Source organism: Neodiprion fabricii, chromosome 4, assembly GCF_021155785.1.
Source record: "Neodiprion fabricii isolate iyNeoFabr1 chromosome 4, iyNeoFabr1.1, whole genome shotgun sequence".
NCBI lineage: Eukaryota > Metazoa > Arthropoda > Insecta > Hymenoptera > Diprionidae > Neodiprion > Neodiprion fabricii.
Window position 1 is genome coordinate 41,200,542 of NC_060242.1, and position 18,370 is coordinate 41,218,911.

General features: G+C 42.0%; 2 protein-coding genes across 19 annotated transcripts in view; one reads left to right on the plus strand and one right to left on the minus strand.

Moving 5' to 3' along the window:
* LOC124180230 lies at nucleotides 1-13,184 on the minus strand. The gene is made up of 8 exons (XM_046565481.1): nucleotides 13,054-13,184; nucleotides 8,280-8,566; nucleotides 4,250-4,355; nucleotides 2,105-2,319; nucleotides 1,936-2,035; nucleotides 1,532-1,746; nucleotides 1,046-1,432; nucleotides 1-757 (listed from the first exon to the last, which is right to left on the minus strand). The coding sequence occupies exons 2-8, from the start codon at nucleotides 8,541-8,543 to the stop codon at nucleotides 356-358; spliced, it is 1,689 nt and encodes a 562-aa protein (XP_046421437.1). The 5' UTR covers nucleotides 8,544-8,566; nucleotides 13,054-13,184; the 3' UTR covers nucleotides 1-355.
* Nucleotides 1-18,370, plus strand: part of LOC124180225 — a 163,008-nt gene that overhangs the window by 103,104 nt on the left and 41,534 nt on the right. The gene's annotated exons all lie outside the window — the stretch shown is intronic.

Consider the following 18,370-nt stretch of genomic DNA (forward strand, 5'->3'; position numbering starts at 1 on the left):
CTCGACAGAGAATATTTCAGTGACGAAAATTTATAACAGTGGTAAAAAACGTCATCGCGAACTTTTATGAGTATTAATATATATTCTCGACATCAAAAAGTCACTCGTCAGGTGTAACGGAAGTTTTTGGCGAAAGTATTGATTAACTACCTTCTCCGTTTGTCTTTATCTCGAGGTTTTCGCTCGCAATGAATCGAGAGAGTATATTGAGAAACATCTAATATCTTTCGACTTCCCGTTCCATTCTTCGAACCCCATTTTTATTGCCCTCTTTCTTTCTTCTCTCTTGTATTAACCTTCTGACGATGAGAATAAGGAAATCTAGGGAAGAACCGTCGTCAAATTGCTAAAGGATCTAGAATGCTTTGCACGTCTGGGCAGCGGGCAGATACAGAGCGCCGGAGTAGAGCTTTTTCGGCACCGATCTCCAACCAAGGATTAGGACCTTCTCGAAGGGATCATCGGCGCAACCGTCGCAAACGTTCATCACCTGTCTGACTTCGCCTTCGGCCGGTTCGCGCTCCTCGTCTTTGGTGTGGTGAACCGGAAGCTGAATCCCAAAGCTCGTTAACCCGGAGAAATAATTATTCTCCAATCCCTGATCGCCGAGCAAAGCATCGTTTAAAATCGATCCGTCAGCCAGCTGAATCAGACCTCGCTTCCTCTTTTCGGAATCGCGTTTTCGTAGCGCCTTTCGAACCGTCGACGTTGATGACGGCGAGAGACTCGCCTCGCCTTTCGCCGTGACAAAGGAGACCTTTCAAAAGAGGGAGAAAAAGACTTCATTATAACACGGCTGTGAATTCCTCAAACGAATCTTGTTATCCTTTATGCGAACAAGTTTTTTTTTCGCTCTCTCTCTCTCTCCATATCAAGCTGCGACGATCTTGTTTTTTTAGATCCTGTATAAAAACTCCTCGCGGATTTCAGCTTTCCCAATTAAATCGAAATCGAAGTTTATCGACACTTCGATGCAGCGTTAAAGACGCAGAACGATAGCTTTTGACCGAACATTTTCGCTCTCGTATAAAAATTATTCACTCACCTTGTCGTCGGGGATTTGAGCCTCCCTTTTAGCGACAGTCTTCTGAATGTCCTCGAATCTCGTCCCTTCCGATTCCTCGTTGCTCACTTTCGCCGCCCGTTTATAAATCGTCGGATACTGTTCGTCGACGTAAGAAAATCCAGCTTCCGGTTGTGCCTGAATTTGAGAAAGTTGGGCGACCTGCGGGATTTGATTACCGAAATACTGAGTGGTCCTACGGAGCTGGGATGCGTCCAGGGCGGAAGCAAAACCGCCGGAAACTCCAGCCGCATCCTGATTTACGGGAGGAAGTGGCTGGAAGGATGTCTGCGACTGAACGATGTTCGGATGCCTCAAGGTCACTCCGTTCTGATTGATCTGAAGTGGCGTTCCGGTATTGATTTTCACCTGTCAAATAAAGCCGACACCTTTATGCTTGCACTTTAGCCACAGTTAACAGGGAGTTCCGGCCATCAGGCCTCTCTGAAGTCTAAAATCAACCCCTACCTGGTGGTTTATTTGCCCTGCGGTGAGGAACGGGCTCTGGGGAAGCGGCCGTCCGGTAACTGGCGCCTGAGTCGTCGGTCTCGGGGTGTTGTTGCTAGTATCGTGCTCCCAGTGATGGGCGTGATGATGTTTGTGATCCTTGTGCGCCTTTCCGGCCGTCAGAGCGACGCTGTAAAGCTGAAGCATCGTCAGCTCACCCAAAAATCCACCGGACCCTGCGAACGGTGAAACCATTAAACCGGTCATCGCTCAGTTTTGGAACTTTAACACTATTGAAAAAAACATTTGCCAGGGAATGCATTTCTTGTTTGAACCCTCAATGTCAGGCCAAACGAAAGAGTTCGCCGATTGCGACTTCGGTTCGTTAAGTTCAATTGAGTTAAATCGATGTCCTCTCAACCCACCTTCCGGTGCATCAGCGCCCTCCAGAAATCCACCACCAAGTTGGCGCTGTTCCTGTCCGGAAATAGCGATTCCACCTCCTTTGATGACGTGCCCTACCAACTTTACGTACAAAAGTTTCGTTAGCTTCTACTTGGATCAAATGAAGTGGGGCTTACAACTTCGACTTACCCTGTTGTTGAATCCTCGTCCAACGCGTTCGTCGTTTACCCATATTTGCCACTCGCCGGTGACACCGTTCCAGCTCTGGCAACTGTGATACCACTTGTTCAATCTGAGAGGATAGTTCAGTCGGAACAAATTGTGACCGTCTATGTTCATCATGAAGTACGAACTCCTCGCAGTGTTCGCGATCCAGATCAGTATACCGCGTGGCTGACCATCGACTGTAATTTATAACGGACTTTCATTCGAACGCTCGTAATCCTCGTGCATGTAAAGATTATCTCGGAATCAATCATGTTTATACCCACTCTCTTCACCGCTGACAACAAGCTGAAGTGTTACGACAAAAAAAAAAAAAAATAAAATATACAACTTGGATGGAAAAAAGTGCTGCGACAAAGAATGAATATAATGGACCGTGCATAGTGAACAACTTTCTACTGTCGCACAAAAACGCTGTATAGGTACTCTGTATGCTATATTAACTCTCGAGTGGAACGCATGATGTATGCTTGGTTTCGTGCTGTTCCTACACTGCTCGCAGCCATTGGTGATCCAGAGAAATGAAAAGGCGTGCGATAATTTATCTTGACAGATTTTTATGCAAAGTATGTGTATGAAATTGAAGGGAAGTTCTCGGTGACAAGTTTGAAGACTCGCGACTCTCTCCATGTCAAATTCATGTTCAACCGATATTAGTTTTCGTTGATTAGTATCGGTTCCATTTCTGCGCATATATTCAACTCTCCGTGGAATTTAGTCACGAGACTTGCTTTCTTTTATGTTACCCTCGCTCTCCTCCGAATCAAAGTATCAGACAGGAGTAGACGAAACTCTCGGTAAAACGAGAATTTCTAACAACAAAACAGAGCAAAACAAGCCTTGCCAATTTATTAAATAAAATGGTAATAACAAGCGCCGGAAAAAATGCGGATACAATTTCACTCGTTAGTTAGTTCCAGCCGAGGGATATAACCGCATGTACCTATGTCCCTATGGTGCATGCGTTAAATTTCACTCCAACGATAATCTCGAAGGAGGCCGCAGCCTGCAACGTCGACGTTTAACCGTTAATTATATATATGTCTTGTGCCTAACTATATTAACGATCGATAATTAACCGGCTCGAGCTACACGTGTATCTATAATTAAATTGAAATTGTGTGAATATTGCCTGTGCATAATATACATGTTTTTATCATTCAACTACCCCAGCGGCGTTTGTCTAATAGCCCGTAAACTGAATTATATTTATGTAATATCTCCGCGTAGGATGGTCATTCTTTTTCTGAAACCCTGGAGTTCTAAGTTGTGTCCGAACCTTTTTACCGCGCTTGGCCATGACCATTAATCTGAAAATAAATCGTCCGAAACGATTAATTTCAAAAGAACCCGGACACGCGTAGGTACAGCGTTGTAAGCTCTAACGACTCACGACGAAGTAGAAAATCCCCCGTTCCGGGCCAGCCCCGAGAATGACCGGCTTGTTTGAAAAAACAAGCTTATAGTGTCACAGTAAAACGCGGCCTTGACGAGCTTTCAATTTTGCTATTGCACCTCTCTTCGTTCACATTCTAACATCACCCCTTCCTTGCAATTTTCTCATTTTTTTTTTTTGTTTATTTTTTTATTTTTTCATGCTCAAATATATCATTGCAAGTACGTACATAGGTGACGTATAATTTATGCACGGATTGCAGAAACTGTTGGGAACTCGTTGTATAACACATTATGGAGATTTGTCCCATGCGAGAATACCGAGTCATGCCATTTGCCGTGTTTACTCTTTCACTATTTTAGGCAGCTTGCTGCTGCCGGGAACCGTCCTGGTAACTTGACGCTTGACGCATGAGTATTGAGCACGTGTCTCTCGGCTGTAACGTTTACCTAAGAGGAAACACTTTCCAGTAGCAACAAACCGCATTTCATTACACGCTCAGACGTGTATGAACCTAGACGCATTGCAAATGACGCGTCCCGTTGAATCTTATTTGAATTTAGACCGTTTATCTCGTGAAATTCTTTTAGATATACTTAGAAGGACGGAAAACCGTTTCCATTGACATTCGGTAGCTTTTAGATACATGAAATGTTGGCACTTCCAACATGCAAATAGTTTACAACGATATTTTGTTTGGACGATAATCATACCTGCGTAGGAAAAGATCGGATGGTCGTTGGTGTGGTTGTGGAATTTCGTCCATGCGCACAACGTGAACTCTTTCATGTCTGGTAGATCGATTTTGTAGTGGATATACTGCAAACAGATGAAATAAAATTGTTAGAATCCAAACGAATTACTTCATTCACAGTCTTTACTGCTGAACACTGAATAGCAATGCAAAATTTCTGTTGTCGGTTCATTTCCGTCGTTCCTGAAATCTGAATTTTTCAACATCTGTTGGAAAATCAACATGGCTACCCTTTGCGCGCTTCGGATTTAATTCTTACTGTACAGTTTGTTTCGGGATTTTCTAGTAATCGAGTGACATAACTCGCCACAGATAATTACGGCAAGAACAATTCAACCATGATTTCAGTTTCGAAAAAATTCAGAGAACCGAGAATTTACCTTGCGAAATTTACTGACTGCACGTGCTCACGTGACTTATTGCCACGGTTCGTTCGTTAATTGTAAAACCGTATCGTTAAGGTTGCGCATTGCCGTTAATGTGCGTGCTTTACGAGTTTATAAGGCGGCCTATGTCTAGTATTCCGATTAGCATTAACGTCGTACGTTGGCCAAGAAATGGTGTTGAAAAAAAAGAATTGAAAAATAAAGGGGGGGAAAAACTGTCGCGTGTTGTGTTTCGTTTGTTACATTCAAGTGTGTAGTGAACATTTCTCCTACTACTCGTAATCAACATGCCTATAGCCTCTGAGGAGGATCGCGTGATTATAATCGTTCGGTTGGCCGAGTTTATATGTTGTATTCCGGTATAATTTTTTACCCACTTGATTGTGTAATTGCAAGGCGAGTGCTGAAACCGCCGCGAGGGTCGGGAGCTCCTTGTGTTTTGCATAATTCTCATCTACGCGGTCATCAGGTAAATCATGAAGCCATCGAAAAGCGTTCAATCAATTTGACGAACATTTAGTTCTCAAATAATTATCGTTAATATAACGCACAGTCGTATATGGCTGCCTCGTGTATTAGTCACTGGTTATTAATTATGACTGCAATAAGGCTTAATTATCGCCTGTTTCATTGAGGAATATCAACGGGCTGCGAGAAGTAAGTCAAAAGAGATGGAAGAAGCTTCGTGGATTCCGGAAGCGAGCGTTGAACTTGAGAAAGAAAGTGAGACTTGTGATTACGCGAACACACGCTTGATGCCCGGCAGCGTGCAACGAGCACTTGCCTCGTTCCATCCTGTATACCTTTACGCCATTATACCCGTACAAGGAGAATCACGTCAGCGCAAATTACGATGTGCCTACCTGCTTATTCTGGAACTCCTGCAATTTCTTCCTTACAACCCATACACACGGAGTAAACGAAGTATGTGTACATTAATACTTATCGTCAGCCTCTCGTCCCACGGTCAGAAATGCCTGGTAAATTCTACTAAAATTTCCCTGATTTACTATCGATCTAGCCGAGAACGGACTTTCGCCTCGTATGCCGTTATTTTTTCTGTTTTTTCTTGGTTGTTGTTTATTTATTTATGTATTTTTTTTCCTTCTCTCTTTTATCGAGGGCTAACTTTTTCTCTTCTCTAGCTGAACGTTTTCACCGCTGATTTGACACGAGCCCAGTTGATGCCTCGTCACGCCACGTGTGCTATACCGTGATACACAAGGACTTGGCCTTGGCAATAATCTCACATTTATCCTCCCCGAATCGGATAAATGTATGGAATGCATGTGAAGAACCAGTGTAACTGAGCCGATTATACGAATTTACGATGCATAAGCCTTGACGGTGGCTCCGCGTGGATTCTACTTCATACTTCATTCCGTTAGTCCCATATTTCAAACGCCTCGGTGGGTATGTTTTCAAATTATTTACGATCGCTCACGTTCACGTTTCACGCGTGCAGCCACCGAGTGATTGATGGGCTACGGTTTCGTATAAGGTTAAACGGGACGTAGATCGCACACGGTGCCTCTCTAAAAAAAGAATGTTTCGAGGATGACGGTTGGCCAACCTGCATCTCGCGCGTCTCAAGTATAACCTCCAAAAATAAAATTCTTAATCTGCTTGCACAAGTGATTTGCTTTTAGCTATAATAACACCGTGTATTCGGCTGCACTAACAAATTGGCTAATTAGTTGAACGACGAGTTCAGGTCACTTGTGCCAAGCGACACGTTCCTTTTTAACCTCGTTTTTGGTACAGCGATAACGAAACTGTACGCGCGTCAGTGTCATTTGGTTCATCGTTTAGTTTTAAAAAATTCTTCGCAATCGCGACGAAGTATGTAACTATTTCGAAATTAAATTACGGCACCAGGTTTTCTCGATAAGAAATTCTACCGCTCGCCCATGACGATCTAATCTATCCCTCAAAGACTTTTAAACCGTCGTGTTTTACTCTGCAGTAAACGAAATTACGGTTTTCATAGCTGGATTTCACTCCCAACGTTTAAAGCGACGGGCACGCACGTTGATGCATTATACATGTAGGAACCTAGTCGGATATATTTATCGTTTTGCAAAGCACGCAGGAGTTGTTTCCGTACGACGTACGACGGGTCGACCGCATAGGTGTGATGGCCTGTGTTTTCTCCGACTTTCATTAACAGCTGGCTTTTTGCCATCCGTTTCGCGTCGAGCTCTTCGAATCTTCGCCGATTCCAAGCCGAACACACAAAGCGACCACTGCCTTAATTCTAAACTCTTACTTTTGCAGTACCTGTCTATGCACTTTTAAGTTACATCGAAAGCATCGCAGAATAACATGAAACGGGACCTAAATCCATGTCAGGATTTCAAACGTTCCGTTGTTGTTCGACTTTCGTTTTCGACGTGCGTCGATTATGCGTGCTTTCTTATTGTTGTTATTATTATCCCGGCCGAGAAGTCTCGCTCGAGTTTCTTGTAAAAAATATCTTCAAACCCTGCAAAAGACGCGTCAAATCATTCAATTACACCATAGTTAGAAAAATGGGGATTCGTTTACAAAAACAAGCAATATCTTCGGGACGTGCTTAAATTATGCGCGTCATTGTACGTTCCAGGTAATATCGTCCGGTAGCTGTATTGCTTCAATGAAATATATTTCTTGTCCCTAAACTTGATTGCAGCACTTTCGGTGATCAAGCCGTTACGTTTATGCGGTAGTAAAATCCGAGGACTGTATAAAGACTAGGTCACTCTCAATAACGACTGCTCAGGTTGTTCAATCACTTCGGTGCAAAAGAGTGTCCAAAAGACGATGGTAAGTTGTTTGGGAAATACAGATACTTGTGTTTAAAAAATTTACCACGAGTCTAAAGTGAACATGGATCTAATCCTTTGTCTGAATAACGGGTGTGGCGAAACCGGGCGAGCAAGAGAAGCCTGACCTAAATCGAGATACGAGAAGAAAAAGAGGTCTCGTTTTGCGTAGGCTGCAGCACTGCAGGATATACGAGCTCGTGTGAATCACGGAATTTCGTTACGCAAGATGGAAAGATGGATAAGTCTACGTTTTGCGCGTGACGTTAAGTCAAGAGGTATAATATTAGCTGCACGGATTCATAATACTGTAATTTGCTTCTTCGGACAATCTCGTCTTCGACGCACCGAGAATCGAATATACCTATGTGTGACGTATCAATCATTTTCCTTCAATGATCCATCTGGCGAGTCGATATCTCGCTTGTAATTCTCACGCACCAAACGTAGATACATTTATTAAATCCTTGCGAAATGCCGATGGAAGATGTCTCGCAACAGATTCACCCAGAGTTCTGTCAATCATTTGAATAGAAGCGTCGCATTGTCACCCCAAAGTTGAACCAACCGCGAACACTAATTAACTATACATCGGAACAAAGCCGTGCGGTCATTTCGCGCGTTAACAAAGAAGAAGCAACTCTGAACTTGTCCTTTAGCTGGTGATGGCATGAAAATAAATTAGTTGCCCGGAAAATCAATTATCACGTATCGATCTTTTCATCCCTAAAATAAGTCGAAGCAGTTTCAGATCTTGCGTTCCTCGCGTCGCGAGGATCGTCGGAAAAGTGACGCTTACCTCGAAGTAGAGCTGTTGATTCATCGAGACCTTGTACAAGGCGCACTGGTCCTGTTCCTGCTGGGCCAAGGGATGCGAAACTGGCTCAGAGTCCTGGCTCAGGGGATATTGGAGAAAGGGTGACTCGTTGTTGTAGATCGCAGCTTCCTGCTGCAGAATGCCTCCGCCTCCGTGAGACGGAACGACCGGAGTCCAGGAATTGGATATGGCCATTGAGCCGGAGAAGAGGGCGCACATGAGAAACAGCATCCTGTTCCTTTTCATGTCGATCCAGATGCGGAGCGAATCTGAAAAGCGAAGCGTGACAAGTATTAACCCTTTCAGTCACAGTGGAATACACGGCGCCTCACATCGAAAATATCATTCTCACTTCGTATAACCCCAAAAACCCCCGCGTAACAAGTTTCGCCCTGAATCATCGAATCATGCTTGTTTTTTTTTCGATTTTATATCCGCCATATTGGATTCAACATCTCAGATTCGGAAATCATCAAATTCAGACTTCAGATTCGTGATCAGCGACCCCAAAATCCCGCGAGTAACAAAATGCGGGCAAAAAATACTTGGTGAAAAAATGTGCGACTGAAAGGATCAACGATAAATTTCACCTGACGGTAACCGTTATGTCCAACAAAGAAAAAAGAAGATTCTTATACATGTACCTTTGAATTTTCTTTGCCGGACAATGATGTAAAAAATTGTCGCGTTTAAATCGTTGTCGTCAACTCGGAAGTTGGATTGACACCAAATTACAGGCTACAGAAATCAGAGCCGCATTTTCTCCCAGTTATCCGTTTCCAGCATACTTACAGAAAATTCTTATTATCTTATTATTATACGGATTAGCAAAGCGGCCGGTTTCGCGATTAGAAAATCTACTAAGTTAGCTCCTGTTACAGAGGAAAGTCTTTGCTCGGATCATGCAACGACTGGATAACCTTCTTGCCGATCGGGTATCGACGATCGCTTTCCATCTTTGAAAACCTGCAGGTATGTCTGCAAGATTTTACGCTCTGAGTTGCGTGGAAACCGTTCCGTAAATACAGTGCCCGCCAATTCGCTGAGTCACAAGCCACCTGCTTGTCCATACAGAATCGGAAATAATATTTTCATCCGCAATTTGCACAACTTGGCAAGAAACGTGTCATTAAAAATTCATGTGAAAGACGCGAGAACGCGAACAGTACGCACAAGAAAAACTGGGAAAACTGAGGGAAAAGTTACCGGGAATTTCGAATTGCAAAATGCGTACGAACCCTGATACATTAGGATGGTTCATTTTGTAACTTCTTTTTTTTTTTTTGAGTTGCTACTCGAAAAATTTGTGACAAATGTTGAAAAAAAACTCGTCGTAAAACCTGGAGAAGGTAGGAAAATATTTAGAGGTCGCTAAAAATTATTGTAATATTTCTCATTTATTTTTACGCGTACACCTCGCGTACTTGTATAAATATATTAGTTTATTTTTTTCGCATCGTGATCCAATTAATCATTGTTCTTGAAAATCAATACTGAAAACGAAACAGGAACGTTAAGGTGATGTGATACTTCTCTTTCGTTACAAAAAAGAAAACTGTTATCCAAATTTCTCCGAGACGATTAATCTTTCGGATAAAAGAGGAAATCAGCCGTTAATGCGGAATTGTTAGGCGTAGTTTGCTGTTGATTGACGAACGATTAATCGAACCACGATACAAAAAGAATAAACAATTATACATATATAAGTCCGTAAGGTGTACACGTAAAAAAAAAAACCAAAAAATAATACCATTATCGGTAGCGTCCTCTAAATATTATTCCACCTCTACCAGGTTTGATTACAATTCTTTTTTTTTTTTTTTTCATCGTTTGTCTCAAATTTTGCTAGAGGCAATTTAAAAAAAAAAAAAAACAAATCAAACAATCAACCACCCTAGTATTACACGCTTCTTTCCAAGTTTCTTTCCATTTTCCTTTTTCCCTTCGCCTTCACATCGTATCACAATCATATATTTGCGAAATTTCCAGCTCACGCAAAGACAGACAGGTGTCTGCTGCAACTATGCAGTTCACACGCAACAAATTGAAACAGTCAATGGTGGTATTGCGCAATGGGTTCGGGGTGCGTGAAATCTCACTTAACGCAACTTCGTTGTCGCGTCGTATCGTAACCCGAGGAAAAACTTGAGTTATAGTAACCAAACCGAGCGTTGCTCATTGAATTTAGCGTGTATATAGACCGCTTATAAGGCACGAACAGGCTACAATTCAGTCGACTCGGCTGCCTGATTACTTGCGTCATTTGCATCATACCTGCGACTCCGCTATCATGCTTTCCCTCTTCCAATCTCCGTCTCTCTCTCTCTCTCTCTCTCTCTCTGTCTCGCTCTACTTTTATTCTCATGCTAATGGATATTTCATTTCGTCATTTACTTTTTACCAATCTAATCGTCGGTGATTACAACGCTCTTTCTCCTGCAGTGTCTCCACCTTTCTTCTCACTTCCTGTCCTTTACCGCCAGTTTACGGCCGTGTCAGTTTACTTACCGGAGCCTCGATTCGGCCGTTAAATTGCCTTGCGCTAATTATCACACGCGTGCTACAATCAACTTTTAGAGTGGTATTTTATTTCGGGAATAACCGCGTCCGTAGATTTATCCTCACCGGACGAATTTCACCTTAGGAATACACGTTGTACGCATACGTAAACGAAACTGCGGTATTGACGAGGAAAATATTCATGAGAAAGGCAAAAACTCCGAGTATACTGGATTAAACCCGTATTTTATGGACCGCAGGTATATCGAATCACTTTATACCCGCGGAAATTGTTACTACCATGAACGGGCGAAAGGTTATCGAAGCATCTTGAGCGATGATGAATAGTGTTTTGAAAATGCGCCGACGTATATACGCTATGTCGAGATAATCAAATCTTGAAACGCGTTATAAATTTCTCGTCCTCGCTGCGTACAAAACTCAACACTTTCTCTGGATATTCACAACACCGTTCGGAGGAATTTACATAGATAGATATGTAGACGATCGTTTCGGACGGGATTCTCATTCGGCTCTTCTTCTTCTTCTGTGTAGGTGCCGAGAGAAACTCGACGATGTTAAAATAGCAACTATACGTGTCAAAGAATGTGTAATAAATTTAGAAAAAATTCAAAAATTGTCGATAAACGACATTGAAATTGTGAGAAAAATATTTCAAGAAATTTTCACACCAACTTCACGGTGTGTCGTTTTTTATTTCCGATCCGAGTGTCTACGACGTACAACTGAGAACACTTTACTTTCGTTTTCGCAAAAGGACAAAAAGTATTGCGTAACCAAGAGCCTGGCGGAAGTGCGAATCGAGGAACGAAGCCCGGGTTACTTTCGGCGCGCAATCTTGATATGATATTCGAGAAGATAACCGAACCCGGCTTTTTTACCATCATATAGATACATACGTGCGTAACTGCCGGTTCTCTCTTTTTTTTTTATCCATTTACTTTTCCTTTATTTTCTCGCGCATCTCACGCTCGATTTATTATAGATTAAACGGCCTGTAATCATGCAGTTATAATAATGCCAGAGCAGTGAAAAATGTGCGAACCGTGAACAAAGGCGACAGATATACACGGATAATATTTTCCTCAAGCCAGTTTACTCCGTCGAGCTGTTACGGAAGATCCTGCAGATACAATGCAAATTTTTCTCATAACTCGTCCCGTATCCGCCCCATTCAAGATCTCCGCTTGCAAACTGAATCCTCCCCGTTGTCTACGAATGGACGCTCGATTCGATGTGTGAATTTAAAGGCGGGGGTGGGAGGGAGAGCACCCCGTTTATTTCGGTGCCAAATAACCGTTTGAAATTTGCTTTACACCCCGCGGCACGTATTTATTTGTCAGAGGCGTAATGGCGTTCCGATCGATCGAAGGAACGTGATTTCATATGTACATTGTACATACCTGCAGGGAGTTCGAGAGCGCGAACATCCGGCAACTCATACAAATCGATAGTCGATGTACAAAGCAAATTTCCTCCACCGGGTTATCGGGCGGTTTACTCGAGTAAACATCGCAACGGTTCATGAAACTCGTTTATAATTGGCTCGCACGTCGAATCATTCCCTCAAATTTTACAATTTTACGTCGATACTATTTTATTGATAGACAATCTTGCTGATCGTTCGTAGATTGTCACATTTGTGATTCGAAAATCGAAATTTTGGTCGAAAATATTTCAACTAAACTCGAAGAAAAAAAAAGTCCTCCTTCCGCTTCGTTGTATTCCGGTTCCTCGCACGCGGCTCTAATTTATTCAATCGTTAATTAGTACACCGGATACCCCGAGGTTTTGGTATTAGGTATCATCATTACCTATACGTATTGTTCTACTCTCACTTTGCCATTTTACAACAAAATCAAGCTCGGCTTTCACCGTCTATGAAACTCGATATCAAAACAAATAATAATAATAATAATAATAATAATAATTACCATAAATATTCCATAATTGCCATACAAGCCTAGAGTTACAAGACCACCGAAAACAATTACCGTTATTATTACGCCCCAGAAATAAATTACCCCACTCAGTGTTGTTCCAATTGTTATTTAATCCCCGACGTAACGTGAAAATGTAAAAACTCCCCACTCGAACCCTTCACACGAAATTTTGAATGACGAAGAAATAAAAAAAATAAAAATAGAAAAAAAATAAAAAAAAAAAAAAAACACCCCAACGAAGGAAGGGGAAAATTCTTGTTTCGGATCGTCGAACAACAAGGCGTGAAACTTACCCCGGATTGATAATTGGCGCAAGACCGACGTCGGCGATGAATACGTAAGCACGATACGATATTAAGGATAGGTCCTCGCGATGTCCGGACGAAAATACAACTGTCTATTCCCCTCGCTAAGCATACGCCTCGTAAGCTCCTTCGGAGAGCAGAGAACACCTCTTTCTCCCTCCTCCTTTCGAACGGCCCACTCCATTCCACTCCACTCCACCCTCCTTTCTCATTTACTCCTACCACCCACCCTTGGGGTCCAGCAGCAGGCTGCAATCTTCAATTCTCTGCATTCTCCGTCGGCTAGTAAAACCGGAATTTTTATAGCGTAAATTAATTATTAGGTTGACGCTGACGGGCGAAGGTTCCCAGAAGTGAACGTTAACCGCGAAGAGAATAAAACCACCGATCGTTTCTGTGAACCCAAAATACGGCGGTAATTATGTAACTGTTTCAATTCCACCAAAGCCAAAAGATTGGATCCTCGTCCTTTTCCCTGGTGTGGAAAAGCATCAGTATCGCACAATTCAAAAATGACTTTCAAGGAATTGGCTTAACCTAATTGAAGTATATTTTTCTTTTTTTTTCTAACTGGTTTACCCAAAATCTCGGACATTAATAAAGATTATGTGTAGCGGTTTTTCTCAAACATGCATCGTTACGGTAACGCTGCTAACTTTGTCAACATAAATAAGCCCGGAGACTGGTGAGAACCGCATTCCATTCGCATAATTACTTGAAAATGACTATCGATCGATATTTCCTGAAGAGAAAAAGAAAAAAAAAAACTGTTACAGCACACATTCGAGGCTGCAAATCGAACACGGGCTGATTATTCCATCGGATGGAACAACTTTGGACGGTGCGTCGAGTTCCTCCGAGTAACTACGTACAGGCAAATGCTTTCACTTCGGTAGCTCGTGCTCGGAGAGTCTCGAAGGCGAAGGCGAACCGCTGATGACAACGGCCGAGAGCCACGCGATATAATCGGGATTAAATTGGAGCGGAATTAACGCTGTTATAAGATCAGCGTTTCGAAAAACGCGATGCGGAGTTGTCGAGTTACCGAGAGTCACTCGGCACGCCGAACGAAATCGAAAGCCGTTGCAAGGTCTTATCGCGTATAATTCTACCGGTTGTTTATCCAACCCTGGGAATCGATTGGAACCCTCGATCATCGTCGGAGTCTCGAGGAACACCCTGCGCGTGGATTTAATTCCCTCCCCCGAGGAAAAAGTTCGACTATAGATGATCAATCGCTCGCGGGAATGTCCGTGGATCGGGGTAAAAACTTGCAACGGCCGACATATCGAAATATTAAACATGCGAAAGTAAAATGACGAAGATTGATGAACTGTTCGATATCTTGATTTTTGAAAGTGTCACTGATTAGACAGGCCTGATACGGTTTCCCTTTGCAATACCGAGTAGCAATTTCTGTAGGTATTAGGTACGGATGTATGGAAAAAATATATTGAAAAAATTCCATCACGTCAATTTTCTGGGTGTTTTTTTTTTTCTGTTTTCTTAGTACTGCTAGAATTGACATCCAATTTCTGTGTTAATTATGTGTATCAATGACTGTGTTGATATTTAAATATTCATCTACCCTCACTACGTGTTGTTTACGAAGATTTTAAGCATATTTAAAGCTGCGTAACTAAAAGAGAAAAAGATCGCACAAGGTTTTTGAAGAAAATGGAAAAAGACATGACAAGTCTTTTCGATTTATCCAGTCTCTTAAGGTCTTGTTTAAAACTAATGCTGTTCATTTTATACCTAAGCATTCAGTTTTGTATTCATTATATATATATTTTTTCCCATAAAAATTGTTAAAAAAAATCTGTAAATACGCGTATCTGAATCATAAGAATAAATCTCGATGTGGTGTAAAAAAAACTAGCGCTACATTTTAATTCAACATACCTAAATACGTTAAAAAAAAAAAGCATTACTGCTTTTGGGGGGAAATTAAAAGTTGTATTTCTCAGGCCTGCGTCAGGTGACCCCCACCATGTCCGTGACGAGGAAAGCCGCTCCCAGACATATTTTTCATTCACTTTGGTACCCGTAGTTTCGTTTTTTATCCACCCCGACCGCGGAAGGCGGAATCAAAGAGTTTGCGCTCCCGTTTGTCGGCCGAAGGTTAAACAACAGCCGCCACATGGCTGATTTATTAGTCAAATACGGACGCGGATTTCCAACTTCTTTCTACCCTGACCGTGCAAACTAATTCCCAGTTTCGTCGACGACGCGATAGATCCGATCGCGTCACTGTTCCGCCTCGATTTACTGAAAACTTTGTAGTGCCTTTTTCACCCGAGGCGTCAAATTAACCACTATAAGCCTTGTGAAGGGGATTCGATTACCGCGAGAATCGGCAATCGGGTAATCGAGCCACGGAAATCTTTGTCCGGTACCCGTGTACCTAATTATTACAACGATCCGTCGCGACAAAGACAACGACTCGATCGATCCTTCGCCACGTTCTTCTGAGATTATGAAATGTGATGAGATAAGAAAAAAAAAGAGCAAAGAAATATAATCAGTTTCCACAATTCATTGACCAAGAATAAAAAAGTCTCAGCATTTCATCGGGTTGCGTCTTTGTCTCAGAGGCTCTTCGCCATATCGAATAATTGAACTTCGTCCGTGATTGACGAAGTGGAAAAAATTCTTCGTGCTTGCGTTGGAACGGATTTATATATACAGCCGTTGTGATTGGCACTTGGCGTAAAGAAACCATGCGTGGATTTTGAGGTACATGTTTCGCAAGGTAGACAGGCGGGTATACTTACAGGTATAAACCATTTCTGAATTACGATATTCAACCGTATCTCGGCGCCATTGTCGTAGCTCAAAAGCTGACCTGCATCGAGGATTGTTGCCCAACCCCAAACAATTCGACGTTCAACGAACAGACCGATAAAAGTATCGGACCGATTCTACTTCGGTTCTAACGATTCTTTTACGCCCGTTTCACCATTTTTTAAAACTCGAACAATTTATCAACATCGCATTGTCCTCCAATCCGCGCACATGGCTATCGACGCGATTTTCGCTTCCTTTGTCCAATGGCAATTCAGGCGGCTGAATTAGCCAATCGGCAAAATTCCCCTCGGGGATCGAATAGCCTTGTCAATCGCAAGGCTGATAATGATAAACCGATTATAATTTTGTGTTACGCTCGCAAACTCGAAGGCGATACGAGGAACGGAATCAAGTTTTCCACTGTTAGGTATCGATTCCCCTGCGGAATTAAAATTATTTTTAAATCTCGCGTCAATGTCTCGCCGATCGTATTTCGATCGTTGCAATTCTTTACGCAATGATTGAAATTCTTACGTATATCAAACCGGCTCGCGTTACCTCTTATTATCTAATCGATGTGGAAAATAATATTTAAATTGTATCACGAGACTATCACGTAACAGAGCAGATTGATCAGGCCTCGATATCCAGCCGAGGAATATGTAATTTTGTCGATTACGTAAACTGACGTGTGTCAAAGATGTCTGTAAACTTTTTACCCGTTTTTGCTCAGTTTCATTGTAAAAAATGTCAATATAACGCGCAGTGTCACGAAAAACCGCATTTTAATTTAATCCCGTTGCCGATCCAGATGTCAGCGAATTTCTCGCAAAATTCTGATTGCTCTTTCTCTCTCTATTTTCAGGTGAGTCTTACCAACCACGTGTCGATATTTTTGTACTACTTGTTGCGGACGAGGTGAGTATTTTCTCGAGTCACTTTTTCCTCTACCGTTTATCACCTTTCCAACTGACAATGATAGTCGATATCCCGTTACGTATGTCCATCTTGGATATATACACGGATTTTACATCCACAATTTACACACGGATTTTACATCCTCGAACGAACTGAAAGATTCGAAAAATTGTATTGAAAAAATACAACAACTTGACGCAACGTTCGTTCGCTCTACAAAGCTCGAGAATTCGATGTAGATAAAAACCGTTTGCCATATAAATTGTTGAGTAACCCAGCGCTGACGAACATTGATTAATTAATCCAGCTTGAAAATGTTTTGCAACTAGTTCGACGAGATTTTTATAACGGTAAAAATATCGCAACTATGTACGCGGAATTTCGATCTCTCGCATCCTGATTCAAGAGCCTGCGGTCGTTGCGATTTCTGCACTTAAAACGCTTAATTGCCGTGAATTTTCAACTCACTTGGTGAGATCGAAAGTCCAGTTTCCGCGAACCGATGACTGACAAGGAAGTTGTCACAGGTCGATCTCTCCGATTCAATTTCTTTTGTAACATGTTACAGTAGACTAAGAACTAAGCGACACGTCTTTTTTTTTTTTTTTTATTTGCCATCAAACACTTCAAGAGGGTAAAACCACCCTCCAATTAAGGCGCGTTGAACTCACAAGAACGTGAAATACTTTTTAACCAATGCAACTGGAAAAGTTTTCTCACAACAAGAAATGAAAAATGTCATTTTCTCAGTTAAAAAATAATAAAAAGAAACTGCCAAATCGCCCCTTGACCTGCTTTACTTTGAAGGGTGGGGTTTCACTCCCTCTGAGTGTTTACTGGCGGATGAAAAAAAAAAAAAAATAAATATCTGTCACTTAGTTTTCAGTCTACTGTAACATATTACAGAAGAAATGAAATCGGAAACATCGACCTGTGATACCTTCCTTGTTAGAACGTAAAAAAGAATTTCGGTGAATAATTCAAACCGATGCTAACGCCTTTGTTCATTTTATTAACGAACTGCGTCGCGTCGTAGCAAAATTGAATTTAACCGCGATCGCGATATTTGCCTACGCTGTATAAGCAACCCGTAGTAATTCCACACCGCCAAGCCTTAACAACTTGACGTTACCTTGCACTTGATATTCATGCACCAGAAACGCAGCGGAACTCCGAACCGGCCGCCAAACGGGTCGTTGAAACCAGTTTCATCGCAGATCTCGATATTCAAACACTAGCATTTCGTATTTATCGGCATTATTATTCGATCAGAGAAAAAAAAATGTTCAGTCACAGTTCCCCAACATTGCGCAACTTTGGTTAAAATAACTTTTTTGCGTATCTTCTTTCTCTCCATTTCATTTTTTTTTCTTTTTTACTTTTTCGAGGCGCTGCCCTGTTTTATTATCCTCTGATTAAATAACAAAATTGTATTAATTCGAGCTACGTTGACGAACACGTTGATCGGATTAGGCGATCATCCATTCGCTGTGTCGACTGTGCGTACACGCGTACACATCAAACTCCCAAGAGGCTTTCACTTTTTCCTGTACTCATGACTCGCAAGCATCTCGTCGCTCCGATTTGCTTCTCGCAT

Bases quoted from the DNA above. Each gene is read 5' to 3' on its own strand.
- LOC124180230 (XM_046565481.1), bottom strand. From the start codon at position 8,543: ATGAAAAGGAACAGGATGCTGTTTCTCATGTGCGCCCTCTTCTCCGGC. The intron at 1,433-1,531 runs GTAGGGGTTGAT...TTTATTTGACAG, and splicing joins CAGGGCAAATAAACCACCAG to GTGAAAATCAATACCGGAAC. The intron at 758-1,045 runs GTGAGTGAATAA...CTCTTTTGAAAG, and splicing joins CTCAAATCCCCGACGACAAG to GTCTCCTTTGTCACGGCGAA.